General features: G+C 53.0%; 2 protein-coding genes across 5 annotated transcripts in view; one reads left to right on the top strand and one right to left on the bottom strand.

The window, feature by feature from the left end:
- PRICKLE3 (prickle homolog 3) overlaps window positions 1-6,225 on the top strand; it is a 10,963-nt gene extending 4,738 nt beyond the window's left edge. For 3 of the 4 annotated variants that reach the window (XM_014538262.1, XM_014538263.1, XM_005864526.2), the window contains 6 exons: window positions 1,743-1,856; window positions 2,164-2,301; window positions 3,004-3,207; window positions 3,298-3,484; window positions 4,545-4,844; window positions 5,588-6,225. In XM_014538262.1, coding sequence (XP_014393748.1) covers window positions 1,743-1,856; window positions 2,164-2,301; window positions 3,004-3,207; window positions 3,298-3,484; window positions 4,545-4,844; window positions 5,588-6,150 — 1,506 coding nt within the window. In that variant the 3' untranslated portion in view covers window positions 6,151-6,225. The remainder of the gene's footprint in view (window positions 1-1,742; window positions 1,857-2,163; window positions 2,302-3,003; window positions 3,208-3,297; window positions 3,485-4,544; window positions 4,845-5,587) is intronic. The other variant, XM_014538264.1, reaches the window with a different exon arrangement.
- A 144-nt stretch (window positions 6,226-6,369) lies between these two features.
- On the bottom strand, window positions 6,370-8,003 carry PLP2 (proteolipid protein 2 (colonic epithelium-enriched)). The gene is made up of 4 exons (XM_005864525.2): window positions 7,803-8,003; window positions 7,602-7,697; window positions 6,988-7,078; window positions 6,370-6,784 (listed from the first exon to the last, which is right to left on the bottom strand). The coding sequence occupies exons 1-4, from the start codon at window positions 7,986-7,988 to the stop codon at window positions 6,762-6,764; spliced, it is 396 nt and encodes a 131-aa protein (XP_005864587.1). The 5' UTR covers window positions 7,989-8,003; the 3' UTR covers window positions 6,370-6,761.
- Window positions 8,004-9,097: the final 1,094 nt, after the last annotated feature.

Raw genomic sequence — 9,097 nt, 5'->3', positions numbered from 1 at the left:
TAGAGGTTAAATTCCTGAAGGGAGCCAATAATGTCATACAGTGTAAGGTCTATGGATTAAAGAAAAGCAGGAAAGTTGGGGGGTGGAGAGAGATGTTAGGATTGTAAATAGGGTGTCGAAATAAACCTCTGTGAGAATATGATGTTTGAGCTTCCTGAAGGACATGAGAGTGAACCATGCAGAAATACTAGGTTAGAGAGATCTAGAGAAATGGAATAGCTAATGCAAAGGTCCTGAGGCAGGAGTGTTCTTGGCATGTATGAGGAACAGTGAGAATACCAGTACACTGGAGCAGAGTGAGCAACAAGGAGAGTGATGAGGTGGAGGTGGGGTCAGAGAGGTGGCGGGGACATGGAGAGGACTTGGACTTCTACTCTGAATGAGGGAGAAGCCACAAGAGATTTGTGAGCAGAGAAGGGATATGATTTGTCTTAGGATTTAATGCAGAGGTTCTCAACCTGTGGGTCGCGACCCCTTTGGGGGTCGAACGACCCTTTCACAGGGGTCGCCTAAGACCATCGGAAAACACATATATAATTACATATTGTTTTTGTGATTAATCACTATGCTTTAATTATGTTCAATTTGTAACAATGAAATTAGAGTCACTACAACATGAGGAACTGTATTAAAGGGTCGCGGCATTAGGAAGGTTGAGAACCACTGATTTAATGGGATCCCTCTGGCTGGCAAGTGTAGAACAGACTGTAGGAGTGAGGGTGGAAGCAGGGTACCAATGAAAGTGAGAGCACTTCAATAGCCTAGGTGGCTGATGATGGTGCTGGCAGTAGAAGGAGTAAGTGGTGGTCAGATTCCAGTTGTAATTTTAAAGTAAAGCTGAGAGGTTTGTTTGTGGGTGTGAGAGAGAAAGGAGTCAAAGATGACTTTAAAGGTGGATGGATCAGACCAAGGCGGGAGCATGTTGGAGGTCTAAGAGCATAAGTTTGGTTTGGGCATCTGGAGTTTGAGGTACCCATTAGACATCTGAGTGGCCACTTTGCTTGGAACTCAAGGGAGAGATCATAGAGCTGGAGGCATGCATTCGTGCGGCCTTAGCCATGAGATGGACTTATGGTAGTCATGAGGTTCCAAGGGAGTGAAGGGAGACAGAGGCAAGAGGACCAAGGTGTGAGACTGAGGACCCTCCCACATTTAAGGGCCACTTAGTTGAAGAACTAAAAGAAGAACAGAGAAGGAGAAGCCAATAGGTTTCCTTTTGGTAAGAGGAAACCCAGGACAGTGTGATGTCCTGGAAGCCAAGGGAACACAGTGTTTCCAGGAAGTCATTAGCTATGTCCAGTGCTACTGATGGGTCAAGTTGGATGAGAACTGAGACCTGAACAATTACTTTAACAGTGTGAACGTCATCAATGACCCTGACAGGAACAGCTTTAGAGGAAGGGCAGGGAAGGCTGACTGGAGTGGGGTCTAGAGAGACTGGGAGGAGGGGAAGTGGAAACAATAAGTGCACACAGCTCTTTTGAGGAATTTTGCTGTAAGGGAAGGAGAAAAGTAGAAGCAGTAGCAGGAAGGAAAAGTGGGGTCAAGACATGAGCGAACTCTTGACATGTTTGGGAGGTGACAGGAATGATCCAGCCCATAGGAAGAAGAGATGGAGGGAGTCAGTAGACATTTCCTTCTGATGATTTTAATTTTCTCAGAGAAGTAGGGACCCACCATCCCACTGCATTCCAATCACCCCTCGTCTCAGTTGTTTTCTCCCATCCCCCATGTCCTCCCAGGTATACCAATTTTTCAGCTGCCTCCCAGAGGACAAGGTCCCCTACGTCAACAGTCCCGGGGAAAAATACAGGATCAAGCAGCTGCTGCACCAGCTTCCCCCACACGACAGTGAGGTGAGGAGAGAGAAGACAGGAAGGGCATGTCAGGTAGGGGGCACAGCCTGGGCAAATGCCTCACAGCTGGAAAGAAATGGGCAGGATCAGAGGTGAGCTGATCTGAGATGAAAGGTCTGAAGGGCAGGGGACATTCCTTGGCAAAACCACTCGTGGGACTTGGGAGAGATCAGGGATGGGTATTTCAGGCAGGAAGCACCATCTATACAGAGGCATTGAAGTAAACTTTTTGAGCATGGAGGAAATTTGAAAGAGGGTTGAGGGGCAGACAACTGGGGAGGCGCCTGTTTGACCCTCACTACCTCAGGCACAGTACTGCACGGCACTGGTAGAGGAAGAGAAGAAAGAGCTCAGAGCCTTCAGCCAGCAGCGGAAACGGGAGAACCTGGGGCGTGGTACTGTGCGCATCTTCCCAGTGACCATCACTGGGGCCATCTGTGAGGAGGTGAGCCATGAAAGGCCTCGGGGGGTGAGTGGTGCCTTTGCTCCAAGCCCTGGGTTGCAGGACCCAAGTCCCTATCCCACTGTTAGGCAGGGACCGCCTCTAAGGCCTTCCTGACCAGCGATGTCTGTGTGTAGGGCTCCCTGGTAGATGGGACTTGTTCCTCAGATCCCTCTGTTGGGTTGGGTCTGTCTCTAAGGAGGCCCCAATGGACCTTCTCTATTAGTTTCCTGCCCTCCACACGGTGGATGTGGGGCTCTCTGTCTGGTCCTCTTGTGGTGGAGACTTGTCCTTAAGAACCCACCCACAGTGGCAGGGCCTGTCTCTAGAGCCAGGTGGTGGGTGGGATTTATCTCTAAAGCACCCTCCCCTCCGTGGTTGGAGCCTGACCTTACATCCTACTGTTAGGTGAGGTCTGTTGCTAAGGTTCCCCCTGGGCCTGGCCTGGCTCTATGGTTTCAAGACCTCCTTTCAGGCCACCCACGATGAGTAGGGCCTGTCTCTAAGGTTTCCCACAGACACAGGGTCAGTTTCTAAGGCACTTTCCTCCCCCCATGTAGGCAGGGCCTGTCTCAAAGTTACCCTGTGGGTAAGGCCAGTCACAAAGGTCTGCCATGGGGAAGGCCCTAGTATGATACACACCTTGGCTGATCCCCCATCTAACCATGTTGGCGAGGGTAACCGTGCCTATCTGTCATCTGGCAGTGCGGGAAGCAGATCGGAGGTGGAGACATCGCGGTGTTTGCCAGCCGAGCAGGCCTGGGTGCCTGCTGGCACCCTCAGTGCTTTGTGTGCTCCACCTGCCGGGAGCTGCTGGTGGACCTCATCTACTTCTACCATGCTGGCAAGGTCTACTGTGGTCGCCACCATGCCGAACGCCTGCGTCCGCGCTGCCAAGCCTGTGATGAGGTGATGCCTTACTGCCCAGGGGAGGGAGCGGAGGGCGAGCAGGGCCAGGGAAGGCCCTGCTGACGGCCACAGATGTCCTGCATTCCCCAGATCATCTTCTCCCCTGAGTGCACGGAGGCTGAGGGCCGGCACTGGCATATGGGTCACTTCTGCTGCTTCGAGTGCGAAGCATCCCTAGGAGGGCAGCGCTACGTCATGCGCCAGAGCCGTCCCCACTGCTGCGCCTGCTACGAGGCCCGCCATGCGGAGTACTGTGACGGCTGTGGGGAGCACATCGGTGGGTGAACATGGCATTGGGCAGGGGGATGGATTAACATCTCGGCCACAACCCCCTGCCCCCTCCATTCTTTCTGTCCTCCAGGCCCTGCCACCATTATCCCCATACTTTCAGTCTAGCCCAAGCACCATAGCCCTATACCTTTCACTGCAGGTCCCATCACTGGTATCCCCCATCCGGCCATACTTTCTAAACCTTCCTACACAGTACTAGGCACCACTACACATTTGGGCCCACCTCCGGAGTGCCCTCTAATTCCCAGTACCCCAGGACTACCCTGTTGGCCTAGCTCCTATGCTCCTAAGCTGTACCCTATTCTCTAAGACTCTCTATCAACCTAGCTCAGTGATTTTCAACTCGTGTGCGGCAAGAGTTTTTAAAAGCATGCAATGCCTAACTAATTAGTTAGGGGCACTGACCTCTTTTCCCTTAGTTTGTCCAAAAAAAAAAAAAAGGACAACAGCCAACACAGCAATAGCCGTCTGGTGTGAATGAATCAAAATTATACCTATTTTTTGTCAGATCAGCAAAAAATATATGTTTGGTGTGCTGCAGAAGTTTAGTAATTAGTTTTTGTGTGCCATGAGATGAAAAAGGTTGAAAATCGCTGGCCTAGGTACATCATACTTTCTACCACACCCTGCTCTCTAAGATTCACTTCTTTCCCACCAAGGCCACGCCCTACCACGCCCTGTCCGCACCACCCAGGCCTCTTTAAATCCACTGTCCTTCCATCTGAAGTCACCTTACTGTCTAAGCCTGACCCACAGCTTAGAGTCCAGTGCCCAGTTCCCACTCTGGGAGGGAGGACCCTGGGAAAGAAAGAGTAGGGGAGAAGGAGATGTTAATCAGCCAGTTTGAGGTACCCTGGGGTGAGGACCAAACCTCGGATTTCCTGCTTTCTCCAAAGAAGGGCGCCATTTTGGAGAGGTGGGGGGTAGGAGGAGTCTTGGGGTACTCCGCTTCAGATTCCTGCTCTCTTCAGAAGGGCCCCATTTGAGCAGGGTGGGACATGCTGGGGGGCTCTGTCTTAGTTTCCCCCTTCACGGTGTCCCCGCAGGCCTGGACCAGGGCCAGATGGCTTATGAGGGCCAGCATTGGCACGCCTCAGACCGCTGCTTCTGCTGTAGTCGCTGCGGGCAAGCCCTGCTGGGTCACCCCTTTCTGCCACGCCGGGGCCTAATCTTCTGCTCTCGAGCCTGCAGCCTGGGGTCCGAGCCCAGGGCCTCCGGGCCTGGCCGCCGCAGCTGGAGCGCGGGCACAGTCTCCGCACCGCTCGAAGCCTCCACAGCCTCTTTCTCTGCTGTGGAGGGGCCGTCGGAGATCTCCACCAAAGGCACCAGCACTGAGGTCGAGCCTGGTGAGTTAACCCTGGAGTCCTGCCCAGCCCCTCTGAGTCCCTCCCCTACCAACCCCTGGTCCCTCGGGGGTGACTCGCCCAGTCCCTTCACCTGCTGTACCCCTGGCCCCGCCCCCAAACCATCCCAGGCCTGGGCTGCACCCAAACTACACCTCCTCTTGAACCCTGTCCGCTCCCTTCTATACAAGGCCCTCCCCTACCTCAGCTGGTACCTGCCTCAGCCCAAGTTCCTCCTCCTTTTCTCCAAACCCTGTACCAGGGGTCCTCAAACTACGGGCCCGCGGGCCACATGCAAATACAAATATTGTATTTGTTCCCGTTTTGTTTTTTTACTTCAAAATAAGGTATGTGCAGTGTGCATAGGAATTTGTTCATAGTTTTTTTTAAACTATAGTCCGGCCCTCCAACGGTCTGAGGGACAGTGAACTGGCCCCCTGTTTAAAAAGTTTGAGGACCCCTGCTACCCTCCACCCTATCGAAAACCTAATCTGCTCCAGCCTATGCCACGCCCCTTCCACCAGAAGCCACGCCCCCCTCACCCACCCAGTCCTGCTCCTCCTGCATTCCAACCTCCCTCCCCTCCACTCAGAGCCTGTCCCAGGCCTCCTATTTCCCGGACTCCCCACTTCGCTGCCCTCTCCGACCCCTGCCCCACTTTCCCAGTCCTGATGGAAAGGGGAAAGGAGAAGGCCCTCTGGGAGGAGGCAGATACATACGGGGATTCCCTCCATCTCTCTTTCCAGCTGCGGGCCCCGAGGAGCCCACCCACTTTCTGAGAGGGGCCCCTCACCGCCACTCCATGCCCGAGCTGGGGCTCCGCAGCGCCCCCGAGCCACCCCCAGGGACCCCCGGCCATTTGGACCCTGAAGATGATTCTTTCAGTCGCCAAAGTGCCCCTCGAGTCAGCTTCCGGGAACCTCTGGTGTCCGATGGAGGCCCTCGGCGAACCCTGAGTGCGCCTCCAGCTCAGCGCCGCAGGCCTCGCAGTCCCCCTCCCAGGGCCCCCACACGTCGCCGCCACCATCATCACCGCAGACGCAGGTCTGGCAGACTTCACCATCAATGTAACTTAGGATCGGACTCCGAATCTTGCTCCAGCTCCCCCTCCAGCTCCAGTTCAGAGTCCTCGGAGGATGATGGCTTCTTCCTGGGGGAACGCATCCCACTGCCCCCGCACCTGACCAGGCCCCTGTCTGCTCAGGACACTGCAACAAAGACCCCCAACTCTCCATCTCCAATGGTCCCCGAGAACTCGGGGCCAGGGACGCCTCGCCAGGCCAGAGACAAGAACTGCATAGTGGCTTGAAGGCGAGGCTGTCCTGGAGGGCTCCATTTCTCCACTCTCGAGACTTGAGAATAAATCCCCTTCCTTTCTACCTCCATACTATTGAAGTGTCTTAATATTTGGTGTAAAACAGGCCTGGCTTCTTTACCTCTTTGCTCCAGCTGCTTCCCTTCCCTATTTTCCCCCTCCTGATGCTTGAGATATCCACATTTGATCAAAGGATTAACTTATTCATTACCATATATTCTAACAATCTGTTTATTATTTATTCATATTTATCCCTCCACAGAACCACCTCCCACACTGAGGTTATTTTCAGTGTGTCACAACCTGGGGCCTGGAGTCTGAAGCTGAAGCACCCTTCTCCCTCATTTTGCGGTTTAGGTGGGGGCATAGTTCTGGCAGAACTAGTGTCTGCTTCTAGATACTTCAGTAGGGGAACCTAGGCACACCCATAAAGGTGGCCACACCCAGGAGGGTTGATTGGCAGGCTGGAAGACAAATTCTTCAGATAAAGGCACTTTTACCTCAATAGGAGGCTGGGAGTTGGCTAGGAGTGTTTGTAGGGGTGGGGAGCAGTGATTTCCATGGAAGTTATTTGCAGGTTGCAGAGAGAAATCAAGGGAGTTCACCTACACCGGGCCATCTGTAGGGCCTGCAAGTGAGGAAAAGAGAGAAAGCAGTTTGGATCCATATGCCCACTTTACAAACAAGAATACTGAACCGTATGGTGCTTGTTGGTACTAAAGCCATAAGTAGCAATAAGGGACAGAGCTGGCATTCATGCCCTGGGGGGTCCCCTTTCCTTTTCTCAACCTCCTCAACAACACTCCCGTACACACACACACACTTACTTACCAGTAGGGGCTGCTGTATGTCTTTGCTTCTTCAAGGGGAAAGTGAAATAGGCATCATAGCCAAAGAGGCACGCAGCAATTAGGCCCACCACCTGGAAGTGGGGATGAAAGTGAGGGGCATTGGATTAGACTGGTCAGCCTACTCAGCCTCTTACCTCCATGTATCTACTACCTCCGGTGACTGCCCCATGAAGGGATGGCGACTAAAGCCCCAGGTTGGGAAGACAGAGAGCCCCAGGAAAAGGTCAGGAAACTGAACTCTACCCCAACTCTCCCTTCTCCTAGTACTGCTCAACTCAGGAGAGCCACGTGGTGGCCCCACATATAAGTGGCACCATTCCCAGTGTACATGTGAAACAAAGTTCTAGCAGATGGCAGTCTAGTGTGTTGACAAAGATACTGTGTCAGGCCAGGGATGGCCCTTTACAGCAAATATTGATCTTGGGAGGAAATCAAGGGTCTGGCCAGACTTTCCTGCAGACCCTGAGGACAAGTGTGGCCTGTTGTGGATCATACACTTTCTGCCAGAAGCAGAGACAGAAATGGCCCCTAGATCCTCAAATCTGTGTGTGTGTGTGTGTGTGTGTGTGTGTGTGTGTGTGTGTGTGTCTTTACCCCGGCGATGATTTTGGAGCTGTTATTGTGCTCCACGAGCACAATGATGGAGATGATCAGGTAGAGGATGGCCGCTATGAGGGTTCGGAAGAAATCCTGTAAGGAGTAGAGAGAGCAGGGAAGTCAGCATCCAGAGTTCCCAGGACAATCCCAGGTGCTGAGGCCCCTCCCTAGCCTAGCCACTTCTGTCCCCTTTCTCACACTCCAAGGCCAGTTGATGATCCCTATCCTGGTGTTCAGGTCACACATGTAGATGACATAGAAGACAGCAGCAAGGACCATCTCAACCACTGACAGAGAGACGTATGCTGATGTGGAAGCGATGAAGCAGATCAGAATCACCAGGCACAGTATCTGGAAGGATGACATGAGGAAGGGGACCTCCATCAACTCCCTGGGCTGAGGGGATGGGTTAAAATCAGGGGTCTCTTGGCCCAACCGGCATGGCTCAGTGGTTGAGCATCGACCTATGAACCAGGAGGTCACAGTTTGATTCCCAGTCAGAGCACATGCCCCAGTTGCAGGCTCAATCCCCAGTGTGGAGCGTGCGGGAGGCAGCCAATCAATGATTCTCTCTCATCATTGATGTTTCTATCTCTTTCTCCCTCTCCTTTCCTCTCTGAAATCAATACAAATATATCTTTTAAAAAATCAGGGGTCTCAAACTCAGATTCCTACCAGGACATCTGGGAAGATGACAAATAATCATAGCTAAACACTTACTGTGTGCTCATTGTGTTCCCAACATTGTTCTAAGAGCTGTACAAGTATTAACTCACTTAATCATCCCTACAACCTAATAAGCTGGGTACTGTTATTAGTATCTTTATTTTATAGATGAGAAAAGTTAAACAGATATTAAGTGACTTGCCCAGGGTCACCCAGCTAGGAAGGGTAGAGTTGGGTGCCTCGGTTTCCCCTTTTCCCTTCTAAGATAGGGGCGGCCTGCTGGGAGTGGCCCCGCCAGGTGTTTTGTGAGCAGTGCTGGAGCCAGCCTGGGGCGGGCAGGACGTGCAGTTCCCCAGGCAACCCCTTTGGGAAGCAGTGAGAGTGACACCAGAGGGGCAGGGCTCCGGTTAAAGGCACCGCACCCTTTCACAAGTGACTCAAATGCGGCGTCCACTTTGGGGCGGGGGGCGGGGGAGCAGCTAAGGCCCTCCCGCCCCACCACAGAAGGGCCAGAAAGAACCATTGCTGTATGTCTTTGCTTCTTCAAGGGGAAAGTGAAATAGGCATCATAGCCAATAGATACCAGCTGTCTCTTGACCGATATTTTGCATTGAGTTGATAGAGTAATTTGAGTTAACGAGCTCCTTAACGAGCGACCCTTTCGTTGAGCCCACGGATGAGTCCACGCGGTCTCCCTCCACTGCGCTCCCCATTTACACCATGGACCCCTGGCCTCACCCCGTGGCCCAGCAACTCCCGACCACCTTCTCCAAACCCCACCGACTCGCCCTGCGCCCCTGGTTTCGGGCCTCGGCCACTAACCCACT

This window comes from Myotis brandtii, unplaced genomic scaffold (genome assembly GCF_000412655.1).
Source record: "Myotis brandtii unplaced genomic scaffold, ASM41265v1 scaffold1875, whole genome shotgun sequence".
NCBI lineage: Eukaryota > Metazoa > Chordata > Mammalia > Chiroptera > Vespertilionidae > Myotis > Myotis brandtii.
This window is presented reverse-complemented; position numbering and strand designations above follow the sequence as displayed.